A 20,397-nucleotide genomic window follows, 5' to 3' on the forward strand; every position below is an offset into this window, starting at 1 on the left:
ATTCCTATGAGCCAAGATGCATAGAAGGGCAATTATTTCTTCCATATTCCTACTTAAGTATAGCTTTGCATTATTTCAAATGTGCCAGGTCTTCTCTGAAGGCTCTTTGTCAAGAGATGTTAAGAAGGGTAGGAGGTCAGCTGATACAAAGCTGTACTCCACTAGAAAATAATTGGTTTTCTGAAGTAGCTACCCAGCTCTACCCTTCCTGAGCTTCAGTGTCTCATGTTGATCCAGGCAGAAAGTGGATTTCAAGGCTGAATCACTAACAAACTTTTAACTTGTACAATGGAGAAAAACATGTCAGGACTGACAAGTGCATTCAAGAACTTCCTTCATACACGTGAAAAGTTGCATAGCTACTGTACTGTATTACAAAGCGGTGACACATGTAAGTACCCGTAGCAAAATACTAAGAAGATCCTAATTCATGACACAAAATCAAAATAATTATCGTCAAGTGTCTGAAACCACCTGCTAATTATTTGTAAAGGACTGGGGGAACTGAGAAGATCAAAAAACAAACCTGGTACATTAGAAGAGCAACACTTCAGAGACCTGTACTTGTTACAGAATCACAGAATCAACTAGGTTTGAAAAGAGCTTTAAGATCATCAGGTCAAACTTATGTTTAATTATAACCTGCTGAGATCCTTTTAAAGCATTTTCAACTCTTCCTGACCACTTCTGTGTGAGATTTCAGCTTTGCAGTAGTTACTCAAGCACACAAACTATGTGACCCAGGAAACAACTGAGATTTTAGCCAAGGCCCTTGGTTAGGAGCGGAGGCTGGAAATGAGTCATTGTACCAACTCAAGCAGCTACACCTGGGCCGATACAGTCCAATCTCTTCTCAGATTACTTATCAGATAGTACACTTTCTTTTGAAACACAAGCTGTCAAAGCAGGAAGCATAACAAGCTCAGCTGGTGAGATAAAGACAGTCACCCACAACAAGCTGACATCACTGAGATACGTAACGCAAGTATGACCTTATGAGCCAAAAGTATAACTAAGTTTAAAGTTATTTAACTGTGAAGCAGAGAAGTTCTCTGAACCAAGTAGATTACGATAAGCAAAAAAAGTGTCTTTAAAGTCAACAAGAATTCAAGGAACAAATTATGGGTAAGGGAAGTAAGGTCTAATACAGGACACTAGCCTTAGTTTTTGGGAGTACCAAACTGTAAAATTCTAGCAAAGGGCTCCCAATGATATATCAGCTTAATGACAATCCCTCTGTTGTCCATCCTACCCACCCCTAATAAACCACCCTCAGCTAGCTCTTAGGAGAGAATTCCTCGGAGTAGGACAGGCAAGAACTGTTGGCATAAATCAAAACTGGATTGTCCATTTCCTCGGTAATCTTTGCCCTACCCAGGGGTTCTCATAACCCATGCATCTGAGAACACAAAGAGAAGTGGAAGGGGTATTATGTTCTATACACTGCTAGTGACACTCAGAGTCTGAGAGCCCTCTTTTGGAAGTGGCTTCCAGGACCAGATGGTTTGTCTGACTGGCTTGAGGGCTAGCTGTACTCTGGTTGGTTGGTTGTTTTTTCCCATCTTTCTACAATATGGCATTTCATATGGAGAGTAGAGAGGACACTACAACAAAAAGGGAAATTAAACGTTTTCAATCTCTGAACCAAGAAAAAAACATTTGGGAAGTGGGACAAAATCTATTTCAATTTTTGGCACATGTGGCCACACTGCTGTTCTGCAACAGTGCCCTATTGCTGGAAGTAAACATTGTCACCTTTAAATGATCTTCAGAGCTTATTGTTATTTTTCCATCAAGTTATCATCCTATTTCAGATCCAGCATTTCTAGTCATAACAGACTAGGAATATCAAGCCTGAGATGGAACAGCTTCATCTGGAGGGAAAACATTCTATGAGCGAGTTGATTCTTTGAGCAATCTCCAGAGTAAGCATGGTCAAACAACTGCAAAGGTTATACAGATTCCAAAGGAAGGAGCAAAACCAGCATGTTCTTTCATTTGAATTCATATGAACATGGAGCTATGAAATCATAAACAGCTTCATTCCTATTGATTTAAGCCAGAACATATCCCCTATTAGAAAGATGAGGCCTGATGGAGAAACCTAAGTACTCACAGTCTCCCAGAAGCCTGAAAGGCATAGCAATTTCAAGAAAGAGTGAAACATGGAAAGAATAAAATTCTCCCTTGGGGCGCAGCACCTTAGCACAGGTTATTTGGGAACCCAGGATTTCATCATACGGTAAATTAATACTACAACAAGTGAAGATTATAATGACACCTTTGTAACCATTAGCTTGGGGCACACTGACATGCAAATTCAGTGATTATCCTGCTTTTAGAGCCAATTTCCCACAGTGTTGCACCTAACCTAACAAATGGTGCCATGAGCACCAGCCGGGCTGATCTGCAATTTGTATAACATGTTCCCTGGTAATACAAAACTTACTGAATGGAAATCAGGAGTAGACAACTGCCACAGATTTCAGGCTTCTAAAAGGAAGCAGAAAGACTAGTTTTGTCTCACTGTTACATGAGTCAAAAAAAAAAAAAAAAGTGGAGCAATAACTGTGGGTAGCCTCTATACCATCAAGAGGCCTCTGATGAGCTGTACAGATGCTAAGACAACACTGAGCAAAAGAGTAAATTTCACTGTCCCAAAACACTCCTACAGCTGGATTCTCATGAATGAGTGTTTGAAAACCACAGATGCTAGAAACATGTTCTAACTGGGCAAGCTACTGAGAATGAAGAGGTATGTTAGAGAATTACCAGCCCCATTTACACAGCTGCTTCCATATACAAAACATACACTGTAATCGACTTGCAAATCACACTGGATAAAGGTAAAGGTGATTTTCATTCTGCCTATAAAATTCTACAAGCATTTTGCAGATTTAACTGCACTATATGACTAGATGTTACATTAAACTGGGTATGCATAAATTGATTCCAGGGTAATTGAGAATTGTTAATCTTGCTGCTTATCCATGCCAAGAACAGACTGATAATGCTTTGGAGAGGATGTGCTACACAACACTGGTTTCCAGGAAAAGCCCAGCTGGAAAAGGATATATTTTGAACAAAGCCAAAACTCAGTAGACTATTTCCCTTTTCACCCTTTTGTGTTCCAACTGTTAGCGAATATTAGGTTTTCCTGGAATCATTAATTTCAATGCAAAGCTCTAGTAATTCTAAGGAATTACCTACCATCAGAGACAGTCCCAGAGACTTGTTGAAAACACTTGAAATTAGTTTGGTCACTTTTGTTTCCTAGTTCTGATGAACAGACTAAGATTACAGTATTAAGTGACAATTTAAGGAAGGAGTTGCTCTACTGAAATAAAGTGCCCTAAAAACCACACAAAAACTGAAGGTGTTTTTCTTGGTGTCTGTAATACTACATTTTGGACCTAAGTTTACATTCTATTTTTAACTGCCATCACCTTCAGAAACACACCACAGAAAGCTTACACACTTCAATTCCACACCTTTCTGGACTAGTTAACTCAGCCTTTTATGAAATACTTCCCTGCATCACATAAGTTTGTTTCACTTACAAAGCAGGCTGTTACACACTGTTCAGCTATGCAGCTACTGCTGCTGCTTTTGCTCTGAGCTTTTCACTTAAGCAATTATGAATTATTTCAAAAAGGTAAAGCTAACTCTTTTGCTTGGTATTTAAGAAAATACTAATTACCAAGTTGGCTCTCTAGAATTTAAGTATTTAAAAAATACTACTTTCTACACAAAGGTCACAAGTCTGCCACAGCCTAGCCTACGGTAACTGCAGGGCTTCTCTGATCTCTTTTCTGAGCTGCAGGCTCTGATTTTATGTATTAATAAGGAAAAAAAAAAGTGCAAGTTTTGAGCCTTTCTGCGCACTAGTATCTGCATTCCCGCACCAAAAGATTGGGCTGCTGGACAGCAGCTTGAGAGATTAAAATTTGAAAATTGCTTTAAACTGTTTCAAAACAAAGTTACTGAGCACCACACTACCACCCCCCTCCCCTGCACCGAAATAAACCTGGCTCCCACATTAGATACAATGCAATGTGCTCTCATCAATTCATTTGTAGGCAAACAAAGCGTAAAGCAGCAAAGCGTGAGGATAAAAGTACTGTATGTTCTAGACTTCACAGGATCACTTTTTATTTGTCCAATATTGGAAACACCTATTCCAACTTATGCACTAGAAATGCGATTTGGGGGACGCACACTAGGCTGAAATTTCTTTTAACACCAGAATTTTTTAAATGGGATTTCCTATTTTTCATTCTTACACAATACTCATTAGCATGTCCTACTAGCTCCATCCACAGATATACTATGCACAAAACAAAACCAGAATACAAGCATCTTTTCACTGCAAGTCATGACCAACTGTCCTGAGTTCAGCAGTAGCAGTCATTTTTCTTCTTCTTAGTAGCTGGTGCAGTTTTCTTTCGTGTCACATGATAGAAAGGGCTTACAATCAAACTGTAATTTGGGATGTGCATTATCCAGAACACCTGCAATACATTGATGACGTTATCGTGTGGGGTGATAACAGCAGAAGAATTTTTTGAGAAAGGGAGGAAAATAATCCAAATCCTGCTGAAAGCTGGTTTTGCCATAAAACAACCTGCATGGGAGATTGAATTTTTGGGAATAAAATGGCAACATGGATGTCGCCAGATCCCCACAGATGCGATCAACAAGGTAACAGCAATGTCTCCACCAACTAATAAGGAAAGAAACACAAGCTTTCTTGTGTGCAGTGGGGTTCTGGAGAATGCACATCCCAACTTACAGTTGGTTTGTAAGCCCTCTTTATCATGTGACTCAGAAGAAAAGTGATTTTAAATGGGGCCCTGAGCAACAACAAGCCTTTGAGCAAATCAAACAAGAGATAGTTCATGCAGTGGCCCTTGGACCAGCCCGGATAGGGTCAGATGTAAGAAATGTACTGTACACCGCAGCCGGGGAGAATGGTCCTACCTGGAGCCTCTGGCAGAAAGCTCCAGGGGAAATCAAGGTTGACCACTCAGCTTTTGGAGTTGGGGATACAAAGGATTCGAGGCCAGCTATACCCGAACTGAGAAAGAGATATTGGCAGCCTATGAAGGGGCTCGAGCTGCTTTGGAAGTGATTGGCACTGAAGCACAGCTCCTCCTGGCACCCCAGCTGCCTGTGCTGGGTTGGATGTTCAAAGGCAGGGTCTCATCTACACATCATGCAACCGATGCTACACGGAGTAAGTGGGCTGCACTAATTACACAAGGAGCTCAAACATAAAATCCCAGTTGTCCAGGCATTCTAGAAGTCATCATGGACTGGCCAGAGGGCAAAGATTTTGGAATGTCACCGGAGGAGTAGGTTATGCATGCTAAAGAGGCCCCACCATATAATAAACTGTCAGAAAGTGAAAAGCAATATATACTGGGCCTGTCATGCCCAGTATATAAACTGGGGGCAGCTACCCGGAAGGGCTAGATCACCACTCAGTCAGGCTGGGTATCAGTCAGCAGGTGGTGAGCGGTTGTATTATCTTCCCTTATTATTTCCCTGATCATCTTCATTATTATTGGTGGTAGCAATAGTGGCTTTGTGTTATACCTTAGTTACTGGACTGCTCTTATCTCAACCCGTGGGAGTTACATTCTTTTGATTCTTCTCCCCATCCCTCCGGGAGCCAGGGGAGGAAGTGGGGGAGTGAGTGAGCAGCTGCGTGGTTCTGGGTTGCCGGCTGGGCTTAAACCATGACACCAACACACAAAGGGTTTCAACTTCATCAGTCCAGGAGGTGCAATTAAGCAACTGTTTTCAGGGTAAGATGCAATGCTAAGTTAATTTATAAAAAATTTCAAGACTAAATTTCTTTTAAAACTCTGATAATGAGTTGCTAATAAGCGTTATATTTCAGCACCCTCTGTGACTATTTTTACCAAGAGCCTCATCAATAATGTATTCCCAAATTAGACCTACTGCCTGATGTCCTCCTTTTGTACACTCTCATGTCAGCCATGACTGCTCCCACAGAAAAGGGCTACTGTAAGTAGTCTTGCATCTTAAACACTGGTAACAGAACAAACATTCCACAAAAACTGTGCAAGAGAAATCGAATGATAGCAGTATAGAGTAACTGCACCAACACTTCAGTTACATCCTTCTAATACTCAAGTGCCATGAGTACAGACCAATATTTAAATGTTTCTTCTAATGGCTTAGTAGATTTTTCCAACTGTTTGACTGTTCTCTTCGGTACCAACTTCTAGTTTTTACACAGAAAAATACAAGGATGTCTTATTCTCAGGTGACATAAACCATAGTATCTCAAGTTACATTAATGAACACATCAAATTTCAAGCTGAGATTTAGCCAGCAATCCTTACTTCGATACTGTAACTGTTAAAAGGGATCCAAGACTTTTACTTCCAGATCCTAGAATTCAGTTTTGCAAATAGCACAAATTTAAGTTCCCGTACTTTCAACCAATAAATACAAAAAAACTATTGCTCATTAAAGTCCTATGAAAATGCTTTGGTTGATGAGAAACTTAACATGAGCTGGAAGTGTGCGCTCGCAGTCCAAAAAGCCAACTGTATCCTGGGCTGCATCAAAAGGAGCGTGACCAGCAGGTTGAAGGAGGTGATCCTGCCCCTCTACTCTGCTCCTGTGAGACCTCACCTGGAGTATTGTGTGCAGTTCTGGTGTCCTCAACATAAAAAGGACACGGAACTGTGGGAACAACTCCAGAGGAGGGTCACGAGGATGATCAGGGGACTGGAGCACCTCCCATATGAAGATAGGCTGAGAAAGTTGTGGATGTTCACCCTGGAGAAGAGAAGGCTGCATGGAGACCTCATAGCAGCCTTCCAGTATCTGAAGGGGGCCTACAGGGATGCTGGGGAGGGACTCCTCTTTAGGGACTGTAGTGATAGGACAAGGGGTAACAGGTTAAAACTTAAACAGGGGAAGTTTAGATTGGATGTAAGGAAGGAATTCTTTACTGTAATGGTGGTGAGGCACAGGAATGGGTTGTCCAGGGAAGTTGTGAATGCTCCATCCCTGGCGGTGTTCAAGGCTAGGTTGGATAGAGCCTTGGGTGGTATCGTTTAGTGTGAGGTGTCCCTGCTCATGACAGGGGGGTTGGAACTAGATGATCTTAAGGTCCTTTCCAACCCTAACTATTCTATAATTCTATGCTTCCATTTTTATATTAAGTACCTTACAATTAATCAGTTTAATTCTACCTCACGATGTGCACCAAGAGAAGCTACTGTGAAGTAATTTTAGGCACTGGATAGTTTACTGTATCTTAGCTAATCTACTGTTAAAATGACATGTAGTTTACCCCGGTGCTGCTTCCAATAAAGGGCTTTCAAGGCTTCCTTTTTTTTCTGCCACTCCCACTCCCACCCCCGGCTCCAGATTTTTTGTTTGCATTAGTGAGATGTCCTTCTCACACCCCGCTACTTTCTGCCAGCCAACTGCTTGTGTGGCTGCACAGAGAAACAGAAACCAGCAAGAGGAAAACAACCTCCCTTAACATTTTAGAAGCAGGACTGGCTCCCCAAAACAGTAGAGAAAAACAGAACCCTGGTCAGCAAGAGTAAGCCACTTCACCTTTGGAACAAAGCTCACTGGTATTCATACAGTGCTAGGAGAGGTCACATCAAGAGTTTACAGGAAATAGCTTGCAAACTGCAAGTTTAAACAGTATCTTTCTTAACAATAATTAATTCCTGTGGGTAATAAAGGCCTTTAAAACTATTTTACAGCTACTCAAAATTAGTATTATCTGTTCCAGATTAACTGTTGAAGAAGGCAAGACTTTTCATCTCGTGACAGAAGCTTTTGTGAAGAGGTCTTTTTATGAATGATTTTTTTTTAACTGGTATCAGTGAGTGAGGAGTCAGCACCTCAGATTACTCACCAGCTAACCTGCTAGTGTTCTGGACTCCAGATGAATTTGAAGTCATCCAGCTTGTGCTCGGGTTCTCATCCACAAGCTTTTCTTTGTAACTGCTTAGGCTACAGAGAATTAATAGCATATTTCCAAATCAAAACACAGCCACCAGAACAGCATCAGAAAACCTCCTGCTGCTGTCAAACACAAACCAGATGCTTAGGTAAGCCTTTTCTTTATCTGCTGATGCTGGTATATGCAGTCTCTTTTCCCCAAACCCTTGTTTCTGCAATTGGGGCATCTCTCAGCATGTTGATATAACTGTTCAAGCAGCTTTGCAGTGAACCAGGTGAGGGAACTGCTCTGTCAAAAAATAATCCAACTAAAAGAAACACTATTTTGTTTAATGACAGCAGTGCTAGCATAGTATTCAGGGCATTAAAAAGACAAGGAAAACAGCAAAAAACTTTGAACAACACCGCTCCCCAAAGAAATGCTCAAGATACAGCCTCAGCCACATCATTTCCAAGTGGTTACCTTTTGTTCTTCTCTTTCTGTTGCATTTTGACACTTCTCAATCTTCCACTGCCGCATGAAATCTCGCAGATACCCAAAAAGAGTGAGAACACCATAGCCTACGTAGGTCAGCACAGCAACCAGCATTGGTGTTTCTTCAAAAGCTTCATTGAAAGGCCTTTTGTATAATCCTCCATTGTGCACAATATGATTCACCTGTAGTAAAAAATTAAAGAGAGGCTGTTGTGAGATATCCATTCAGGAAAAGACATATAGACATTCAGAGCAGCCCCTGGCCTTCCAATCAGCTACAAGTACTCGAAATACTCTCAGCTACAGTTAGGCCTGACTGATAAACACTGTCTGTTTCCATAGGCAGCTAAGGTGTTGACATAACCAGAGTCACAGTTACCAACTTAGTACCATTTAACATCTCTTCTTTAGCTTGCAAGGGTACACAGAGAGCACTGCTTATATCCAGGTCAACCAAAATAAAAACCCCTGCCTTCCCCTTCATCAAAAATTAGGTAGGCATAACTAACAGAACAGTGAGGGTTCCCAGGCTCACTACAGGGAAAAAACAAAACAGAAATGAATAGTGTTATTAATCGAAGCAATGTATTTTAAGCATTATGAGAACTGAAAAATAACTGGAGAATAGCAAAATAGGCTCAACTTTGTAAGCCTGTATTACTCTAAGTAAACAAGCATAAACTGTGTGTCTCTATAACTGTTCACCTAAAGATAGTGACGTAAACACTGTACTCATCCATGAGGAGGATATGACACCAGACAAAAAAGGCATTGTATAAACAGTCAACATTGCATGTAAGTCAGCACATAGAACAATGCAAAGCTTTCTGCATAAAATCCAGACTAAAAGTCATCTTACAACTTGCATACCATCATTTGGTATGCAAAAAGAAGAGTTTGATTAGTTGTACAATACATGTGCATGGCCATCTCAAGTACAGTTACTGTGATACACAATATTTGTGACTACTACAGAAAAACCTCACAGCTACAAGGCAAGGGCTCACTCAACATAACACTGGGGAAAAAACATCACTGTTTTGTCTACAAGAATTAAGTTAAAGATCAATGTATCGAAACATAGAAACCCAGCCATTAGATGCAAATGTTATTCTGTATTGTTGAGCAAGTTACGGAATAGCTAATTCTGATAGAATAGCTAGGTACATGTAAAAGAACAGAGTCTTTGACTTCACCCCTATCTGTAGCACCAAATAAATATAGATCCAAGAAATGTATTTTAAAGAATATACTAATCAAAGAAACATCAACACACAGGAAAGCATTTTAATCCCAAATACGTCAAAAAAGGACAACAGCACATAATTAATGAGGAGTGGGGGCCAGCAGATAGACAAACCCAGTTATTCACCTATGCCACTCATACTATCATGCTGGAAAAGAAGCCAACATTGTCCTAACTTTTGTAACAGCTGATGAATCAATAAAGGCACACATACTTTTTGGCCTCACCAAACACTGTTATCTAGAAAGTGACACCTGCTCATATGCTGGAGCAAGTCTGTATTTCAAGCCTAGCATTAATACCTTGAAAGTAATTTTTCAGAAGCAAGGATCTTCTCTTAGGACACAAATATGCTATAGCTACATAGTCACCGAGTATGCACCAGCACATTCCTCTACTGATACTTATTTCTACCTCCTCCCTTTGCCAGTACAGACATTCAAATCAAGTTTTAACCAGAGCAAATCCTCAATTTGGTCCCTGGGGATTTGGTCAATTGGTCAGAATTGCTCCAAGTGTGGAAACTAAACAGCGAAGACACAGTAGGAACTTCTTTTTTACTGGCAGCAGCATTTAGCCCAAATGCAGATAACTAACTTGCAGCATGTTGGAACCAGTTTTAATGCTGAAGCAGTTTTTAAAACACAGTGTGCAGTGGTGGCCTAAGTTAAAAAACTACCATGCTTTGGAACACGTGTAGAACACTTGCTTACCACACTGCAGCTCAGATGATGACAATCTAAAGCTTTAACACAGGCTACAGGTTCATACACTGTCTTCTTCAGGAACACTGCCAGTCAAAGGAACTGCTCCTGCCATATTCCCACTCTGATTCATCTGCATCACCTTCTGGCTTGCACAACTAAGGCTAATCAGATTTTCAGCACAGCATCGCTCCAATGCTGAACTGATCTAGGTTGGAAACATAATAGTTTGCAGAAGGTTATTTATTAGACCCCAACAGTCTTTACAGCGCTGTTTCGCAAACTTGTTCAACAGATCTCAGCAAGCAAGAGCCAGCAGCTGTTGGGTAGAGAGGAGGGGCAGCAGCAACATGACAATCAACAGACTCAGTGAGCCAATGCTGCAGAGGAAAAGCCATGAAAGCTTTCTCTTTATTACTCTCAGGATTGCTTAACTGTATTATTAGGTTTCCAATTCATGAAACCATAGAATTTCATTACATCCAGATCTAAGAAAGATCATGCACCAAAGCTCCTCTTACAACAATTTCAGCTTGATGAATTAAAAGCTGAATTTGGTGTCCTCACACTGACAGACCAGGCTTTGAATAGCAGCTATTCAGGAGCAGGCATGCACCACATCTGCTACTTGTGGTGTCTACTAGTAGCCGATTAGTAGCAACAGAAAACTGGTAGTGACTACTTAACAAATTACCTAGCATCTAATAAATAGAGGTCACATCAAAGGTTTTAATGTCTTTCCCATGTAACTGGCAGTTTGTCTAGAAGAGATGAAAGGCTACATCCTGAGGGTGTATCTGAGGCTTCCTAACACCAAAAAATAGCTACTGGGAAAAAAACAACCAACAAACAAATATCCACACAAAACCCCAACTAAGCCCCAACCTATAAACAATTTTAATCAGAAGTATACCAAGTTTTTCCAGGTCTTTAGAGTTGCCTCTGCTTGTGACAAATGTTAAAACTAAACCAGTTACCCCACATGGTCAAAACCATTTCACTGAGAACGGCCCTTTTGGGAATACTTGTATCGACCCAATGCATACTCTAACCAATTTCACCTCCCAGTGTCATTCTATGAATGCATTTATACATCCTTATGCTCTCATGTCAGCTACCATGACAAAAGCTGAGAAACTTCTACGCTATCCCATCTGAATTAAATGTTAAAGAAATAATCTGAATGCAATTCCACAGACTTTTCGTAAAGGATACAATGATTACAAATACTCTACAATTGATTGTAATAGCCACATTTTATATACAAGCCAGTTGGTTTTTCCAATAATGCTTTATGAATCTGCACACTAGCCTTCAAATGAAGGCTTACACGCTATGAGCGCCAAGGCTGCTGCCAAGGAGCAGCAAGTTCAATTCCAGAGATCAAGAAAGAAGGTGGCTAAAGCTTCGTGATTCATTTCTTTTTCTGGAGGGTGGGGAAGAAGCATGCAAGATTAAGACTTTTATGGTTTCAACAAGCCTCACAATAAAGTAAGCCATGACCTTTGGAGTAGAACATACTGCGTATCTAAGTGGAGACTATAAAGAAAAGTTAAGAGTTTACCTAAGCGTGTGCTTCAAAAAAGCAGGAGTAAGTTCACCTGCTTCTCTCTCCTGTACTGCCTTGTCCACTTGTACACAAAAGAGCATTATCACATTAATATAATCAACTGCAGGAGAAAAATCAGAAAGCACCACCCAGCTGGTTAGAGAAGGCAGCAAAGAGATAGCATTCTGCATCAGCCATACCTAACACCTGTGTTGGGCCAATCTCTTGAGGAAGAGAAGTCACATCGAATAGTATTTTGAGAGTTACTGAGCAGCAGCAGCATAGAGCTACAGGTAGAAAGGATTGCACTGGTTTATGTAGAACACATTAGGGTGTCTGATTACAGTCAGCTCTCTAATTGGTAACAGACAGTTCCAATTCAGAAGACAATACGTTATAAAACTGGCTTCAGATTTAGTTCACCCTGCAAATCAGAAGCGTTTAAAGTAGCACGACAGCATGTCTACAACAGGTAGAGGACAGGACTGTGATGTGCGCACATGTGGCACAAGCACACCCAACCTGATGTTCTTGCCCAGCTACCGCACAAAGTTATGCTTTAAAGGCCACATTGGCCTCCAGTGCAGTGTCTGAAGGTCTGGTACTATCAGAATAAGCCTCCACAGACAGAAAAGATTCCTGTCTATCCCGTTATTCAAATTCTTTAATGACATAGAGAGAAAGTATCTCACATAATACCCCTTTTGCAATTACCTTAGCATAGTTAAAGGTCATCCAAAATTAGGGACAGAATAGTGTAACCTAAACAAAAGTAGCTCTCATTTAAGCCACCCCACTGAGATAAACTCACACCAGAATATATTCAACTGCATGCTTTATTGATTACAACCTCCAGTACCCTACAGTTATTGCAGTTGATAAACAACAGTCAGCAGTAAATTTGCTTTTCCTAGTACCCTTCATCATTTTCCATTTTCTAAATTTGGACAGTAGGATTTTCATAGAAGGACCACCATACCTCACCCTGTCATAAAGTTATAAAGAAGGTAAAAGGAAATCAGCAAACTGGTACAGATTTTAGTATTGCTTTCACTGCCAGCACACAAAACAGGTCATGTATGAGACTGGCATTAGTCTGAACTCACTTTGTTACGTTTAAAAACTTATTTCTCAAAACCAATAGGAAAAAGAGGTTTCAGTATATTTGCTGTACCTGTGTCAGCAGACAACTTGTGTAAGAACTCATCCTAAACAAAGTCATCATGGTTGAAATTGGTAGATGCAAAGGAGCACGCAAGAAGCCAAACACTCTCAGACTGAAGGAACCATGCTTAACTTCCAAATCATTAGAGAGGGTGACGTTTTGTGAGAAGACAGAAGCCATGCTTGAACACAGGAACATTTGCAGATGCTGCTGTAGGCAACACACAGGATTTATCACAGGCATCTGGGTACATACCTTGCATGGTAGGCATATACTTTAAGGAGAGAAGATGCTACAAGTTCTACACGCAGTGCACAGTAGGAACTGATTATGGTGCTACCACAGTAAAACCCTAACACTGTGTATTAAAGAGGTTGTTTCATTTCATGCTGCCAGAAAGAACAAAGTAAGATTAACTGGGCAGACTTCAGGTAAACACCTTGAAAGGATAATTTAAGTTAAGTACAACCTTGCTAAATGCTTGTTAAAAAATTGTAGCTTAAAAAAAAAAAAACAACAAACAACAACAACAAAAGAAAGGCAACGTGGAAGACCACTTCCATGAGCTGCTTGTTTTCATTGAAGATTCCTGCCAACTATATGGAATAAAATGGAAAAACACAGAACATACCTCTGCTCTAGGATACGCCTCCACTCTCAAAACTGGTCACATTTACTCTAAAGGATGACAGGAATCAGCACTACAGAAACTACAGCAGTGAAAACTCCACACAGGCAACTGCTCTAAGCTGCTAGGTTATTCTGTGGTAATGTTACTGTCACCTCCACCCCTTTCACTTGTACTGCTTTGCTCTTAAACTTCAGATCTTAGACTGCTGCATGGGTAAAAGGATCAAGTAGTTAGTGCCAAAATTGGAATGAAATGATCTGAATCACAGTTTAAGCTTTTTTTTTTTTTCTTTCCCTATAAAAGGGTAAACTTGTTTTACAAACCAGACTTCAACACTGGAGTGTATTCCTATTTACACATTTGCTCTTGTTGACAGGCACTGTCAAATATTTCAATTTGCAACTAATAGCTCCCAACAAATTATGTCTTCCTTTGTTAAGATGCTACACCTACACAAAAACGGGAAATCTTCATAATGTTTAAGTGTTGTTTGGGGTTTGTTGTTGTGGGTTTTTTGTTGGTTGGGGGGGGTTTGTGCCCTTTTTTATTTTGTTGTTGTTGGTTAGGTTTGGGGTTTTTTTCTTTATCAAGTGAATGATGCCGTAAGGCTGGGTTTACTACATATGGCTGACAATTTGAATCCTATTGAGAATATAGTTTTTTCTGTCAGTTTACCTTAAGCTACCTTAAACCCAATGTTACTTTATCTAGCACATTCAGTAGCTTTTAGGTGTACAACGTTTTGACAGAGAATTCCTTAACTGTACACTTAGCTACTAAATGTGTTTCACAGTAAGATTTCCAAATGCAGCTTAAGTCTTTAGTGGTTCACTAACAAGTAAATTTCTAGGCTTTATACCTCTGAAAGCATTCCTAATATACTTTAGAATTTGCTCTCATTTATTTTTACAGACATTAAGTCCTATTACTTTCTAAACTTTTCAACTCTTGCTTTGTCAACTCTTAAGTATTCTTCAAGACTATACTTTTAAACGAAAAATCATAGAATCAAGCAGGTTGGAAAAGACCTTTAAGATCATCAAGTCCAACCTTTACCCCAGGACTGCAAAGTCCACCACTCAAACATGTCACTAAGTGCCTCATCTCCACATTCTTTGAACACCTCCACAGATGGTGATTTCACCACTTCCCTGGGAAATTATTTTGGTTATTACGGTTATTTTTCTAGGAGTGCTTTCCTAATGAATTAAAAGGGAAAAAAAAAAAACAAAACAAACCTTTTTTTATTTTTTACCTCACTGAAGCTGGGCCAATGTTTTATGTTCCTCCAAGATAAACAGAAGTCAACAGATAATTAAGCTCCCCCCAGCCCCAACAAACTGAAAGCATGACATTTAGGAAAACATTTCTGCTATATGATTAAGACAGGAAAATACAATATGACCTACCATTCAAGTAGTTATAATAACAAAAAGTGAACTTGCATACATTTATAACAACTATAGCATTTAAGGCTTATCAGCAGTTAAACTTGAAATGGCAGTCCCAATACTAGTGAAAGATTTTCACACTTTAGCCAAACTGACTTCTCAGTAGCACATAACCAAACCTAAGAGAAGCTAGTCATGTCAGCAACTACCATGGATGTTTCTTTGCATAGTGGTATAGATATACAAACACTCGCTGGCACTACATCTACTAATCTAATACTATGGTCTCAAATATTCACCTAGGGAAAAAAATAAAAAAAAGTTGTGCAGCTATTTTTTCCAAAAAGGCTTATAGTCTTTTATAATGGAATTTAGTATTAGAAAAGTATCTTCATGTACAGGTACACAGTTTCAGAAATAAGAGTTTTATAAATTAAAACATCTGTCAGAGACCAGTCTTTCCAGGTCAGCCAATTTTCTGCTCACTTCAGTTTTACATTGACTGTGTTTACTGTGTCAGTAATCAAAAAGCCAAGCAAGAGGCACAAAGTAATAATTTCTTTCCTCAGGTCTGATGCAAGCCTCAGAGTACATGCTGCAAGCCTCAAGGCACACATTTTTATGTAGGTTTGGGAATTAAATGCCAATGTCTACACATGGGCAAACCCTCCTGCAATCCACAAGTTAATCTCCGTAACCATGGAATAACCAGGGTTGGAAGGGGACTCCATTGGTCAATGCCTCCAACTCACAGGTCAAAGCAAGTCTAATTACAGCAGGCTGCTGACAGACGTATCTCATCTAGTCTTGACCTCCTCCAAGGATGGAAGTTGCACAACTTCTCTGTTACAGCTGAACCCGGGACACAACCTCTTCCACTATTTTACCACTCTCACAGAAGACATTTTCCCTGTAAGTAAGTAAAATTTTCCATTCTTCCAAATTATACCTGCTGCTTCTTATGCTATTGCCACACACTTCCAAAAGTCTGGCTCCAGCCAGCTAGCTGAGCCTTCTCTTCCTAAGGTCGAACAAACTCAGATCTGCTCAGTCCACCTTTTGCTTCGGATCCCTGCTGGAGTCACAGATTCACATGGCTATGTCAGCATCTTTCTGGTGATCTCAAAACTGGACATGATATGCAAGATGCAGCCTCACAAATGCTGAGTAAAGTGAGAAAGATCACTTCTTCATGGATAAGTTCATGAGATTCAGTTCTTTGGGATAAATTGTTATTTCTTTTTAGCAGAAATATTTGCATTTTAATTTTGCACACAGATGTGGGAAAAAAAAAAAAACACAAAACCAAAACAATTCTGTTCTTAATGTTATTTAACATCTTTATCTCATCCCAAACTTTACCCGAAACACAGGCTTATTCACATCACTGCTACCACTAACTCACTATAACAAGAAAAGCTTCCAGTTTTTGTTGCAGTCATCATTATAATTATGCTCTCCCAAAGAAACTATACTAACCTTAACTCCAGCAAAAGCATCTATAAAATCAAGATGAAACCATCACTTCCATGCATCATGATGTATCTCACGAGATGAGCCTACAAACATCAGGATTGCACTCTCTCTAAAAACCCAATCACAAATCACAGGACCGCACAAGCTGGTTTTAGTATGTACACACTAAAAAAACCTGAAAAAAATTACAAATCTACACTGCCTGCTTTAATAGCTGTAAGAATGGAGGATTTGTGACAGTTTTAAAGGAATGCAAATCCCACAGTCCTCCCAATCTCTTCAACCAAACTATTCCTTGTCTTCCTGAGGAAGTAGTATTAGACATTTACAAAAGGCATAAATGCAATAAGGTATCGAGATTGCTACAGTATGGCATTTGTAGACTTTCTAGAAACATGAAAGAAACTAAAATTTGTTATCCGGCTGGGAAATACCACACACAACAGAAATTAAGAACTTGATATCTAAAACCTATATTCCAATTTTTTTTTTTTCAGTTTGAGATGATTTCTTCTTCAATTTCCAGAGGCATAACAAAACCATTGTAAGTTGAGAAGCTCAATTAAGAAGTCCAAAAAAACCACATTACTAAACACATATTCACAATAACAGGTAGATTCCAATCAGTTATCATGGAAAATAAGTACACCTTGTCCCATTAAAGATGCCCCAATTCCCCTATTTTTAGCAAGAATTTTTTTTCAGATGCAGTATTAAAAAACCATTAGCCATTTGCTTCAGAGCAAAGCACTGCAACAGAGAAATACGTTTCAGTTTAAAATTGCATTGCAGAAAGAAAAAGCAATTTTTCTTGCACTCTTTATTATTCCCAAGTGTCTTGATAGATCCTGAATACCATTTTTCTACTGAACTCTCCAACTCTCAACGTTCTCTCCAACAGACCAGAAAGACATATAAAATAGAATCACGCAGAACCTGAAGAGGTAACTTCACTGTTCTTTTATGTAGACTTGCTTTCTTTCTCCTGGATGTGCTCGTTTCCCCATGACAATACCCTTCGAGATGTCATGCTTTCATCCTACATAGTGCAGTATTACACAAAATATTAAACCAGTTTTGAACCCATACATGGATTACTGCTCATGCTGGAATAACAGTGAAGAGCTCGTGCTATGTTAAATACCAGTCTTTGTAGAGCGATTTGTAAGGAAAGCCTGAAATCTGTGTCATAAGGACAATTTAGGGTAAAAAAAAACCCAAAACAAAACACAAACCCAGCTACCCCCCCAAAAAAACCTCAAAACTTATTCAGCTAACCACAGCAGGGATATCCTAGGTAGGGGCAGACTCCTCTTTTCACACAGTTAAAAATTCCTCCACTACCAAGCACTACCAGAGGGCACAGTGATGTAATAACCTGTCTCTAAGCTATCCTCTCAAGCTCCAGGCTTTTCCAAATAAATTACCAGTGCAACACTTCTTTATACCAATGTTTTTTCTTTTCCCTCCTCTTCCCACCAATATATTTATTTTATCTAGATCTATTCTTGCCTCCTACTTCTCTCAAGGACTTTCTTGCAAAAGCACCTTTTCCCCTCCTCACCTTTACTTTTCTCTTTTATTCTCCAAAGTAGGAAAAGCTCCCTCCTTTTTGGTACTTGATTACTTCACTTGCAGATTCTCAAGCGTTGTTATGTGGTACGTACATACACAGACAAATACATTCAACACATGGTAAGCATTAACATGTTTTCCTTCTATGCAAAGGAGCAACAACCAAAATTCAAAAGCCAAAAGGCTAATCAAATGGCCAAATCTGTGATACACTAGCAACTATACCTTTGCTAGCAAATACACCTGAACACTCTCTTCTTCCAGTCAGGTTCTAATGTTTAGAACCTTATTTTGAAAGTTAGCAATCTGGCCCACATAAAATTATAGTGAAATGAATGCACGACTCCTAAATATAAATTTCTGCTTGACCAACAAGATACAGAAAGATAAAAAAAAAAAAAAAACAAACCAAAAACCAAACACCAAACACCAAAGCCAGAAAGACACAAAACTTTCTTACACTCTTCATCCATCCTTTACCAATGCTGCTACACTTTTGAGAAGTGGTTCTAAGAAATCTTATCAAAAAGCCAATGAACCTTTCCCCACTTTAGAAATAGTTACCTCGAACACCTCAGGCTTCCAACACATACTTGGGCATAGTATTACTCACAAGCTACTGACTGACTAGAATGTCTCATAAAACATCAAGATTTTTAAGCTTCCTCAGTTTGACATAGATGGCTTTGCTATTCATGTGCTGTATCTCCCATGTTCTCCAGATACAGCTGAAAAAAATCCTTGAGGAAGAACTTCCCTACCCCAACTTCTCTGTTCTTGAGAAGCAGAAAAGCACAATGGTAATCAGGCCTCCTTCTTTAAAAGCACTACAGGGACAGGGAAGAAGCACCACTCGCAGAAGAATGCTCACCACCACCACGCCTGGTCTTAGTGCAAAGATTTATGCTTATGGTTTTATAGTCAGCAACGCCAGACTACCAGTGCCATAGCTCCCCAAGCCAGTACAAGGTAACACTGCTGCCAAAGTACTGCACCATCTTCCTCCATCTGTTCACTCCCAACACTGTGCTATTACTTCCCAAATGCCAGGGCAAGACTACAAGCATCCATCCAGTGAGAAATGCGGCAAGTGTCCTGGGTTATATTTAACACAGCTGGTGGGTCCGGAAGGAAGTTTAGTTTTACCCTGCATCAGTTCTCAATGTGGTTCACACAGTGACTGCACAAACCTACACTGGAAAAACATGGACCAACAGGACAGATGACATGGAGGAAGGCTCTTCTCAAACAGCTTTAGGTGTCCAAAGAAACACAACTTATTCCATACAGTTAGGCTTGCCTTAATGACAGCCATTATGTTCCTTACACTGTAGCAAAAAATTTTGGTGTTTTGCAGAGAAATAAACAGAAGTCTGAAAGCACAGACAAACACTTGCATCACAAAGTAACAATACAGCTAGATGGGAAGTGCTACATCAAGCTTTAACTATTCTGTAAAAGGAAGTCCCTAACAAGGCTACTTGTAGTCCAGTGCATCACACCTACAACAATAAAGCAATAGTGAAGGACTGCTAAAACCTTTTCTTTGAAAGCACAGACCTATTATGTTGTAGCGAGCTTTAAGTTTAAAGCTCTGCTGCTAGACAACAAAACCGAAAGTCTTGTGGTAAAGACACAAGAGTGACTCGAGGGCCAACCTGACGAACAAACACCCGCCGCAGCACGCCCGTGACCGAGGCGCTACCCGCCGCCCTCTCTCCCCACCGCAGGGCCACAAGGCACAAACCCGATCCCACCGGCCAGCAAAGTTGTACCGAACATCCCAACAGCGGCGCCTCAGTGGCTTCCCGGAGCCCGCCTGCTGCCTCGGCGAATGGGGGCAGCCGCAAGCTCCCGCTGCTCCCCGGCGTGCCGGGGCACTGCCGGCTCCCACAGCGGGACGAGGCAGCAAGGGGACAGCGCCTGGAAGAAAGCGCCGAGGACAGCCCGCGGCCGCACCGCAGCCGGCCCCACAAGGCCTTGCCGCCACCGGAGCCCCCGAGGAAACTACACACCCTCCCAGGTGCCGGCCCCACCCGTGAGGCGGAGGGCGCCCGTGCGCACGCATACCTGTGTGTCGGGAGCGGGAAGACCGCGCACGTAGCCGTTGCGGAGCGTGCCGTGGCCGGCGCCGCTGCAGCCGTTAGCGCGGGGATGTGCATCCTCCGCCGCCACCACCGCAGCCCGCCCGGGCCGCTCCATCCCGCCGGCTCCGCTGCG

General features: G+C 40.7%; 1 protein-coding gene across 1 annotated transcript in view; it reads right to left on the reverse strand.

The window, feature by feature from the left end:
* Nucleotides 1–20,397, reverse strand: part of SPTLC2 (serine palmitoyltransferase long chain base subunit 2) — a 77,235-nt gene extending 56,838 nt beyond the window's left edge. The window contains exons 1-2 of the mRNA XM_061367514.1: nt 20,248–20,397; nt 8,429–8,623 (exon numbers count right to left, since the gene is read on the reverse strand). Of these exons, the coding sequence (XP_061223498.1) occupies nt 8,429–8,623; nt 20,248–20,379 (327 nt within the window). The 5' untranslated portion in view covers nt 20,380–20,397. The remainder of the gene's footprint in view (nt 1–8,428; nt 8,624–20,247) is intronic.

This window comes from Neopsephotus bourkii, unplaced genomic scaffold (assembly GCF_033783945.1).
Source record: "Neopsephotus bourkii isolate Nb327-2 ecotype Australia unplaced genomic scaffold, CSIRO-AGI_Nbou_v1 NB_1376, whole genome shotgun sequence".
NCBI classification, from domain to species: Eukaryota; Metazoa; Chordata; class Aves; order Psittaciformes; family Psittacidae; genus Neopsephotus; species Neopsephotus bourkii.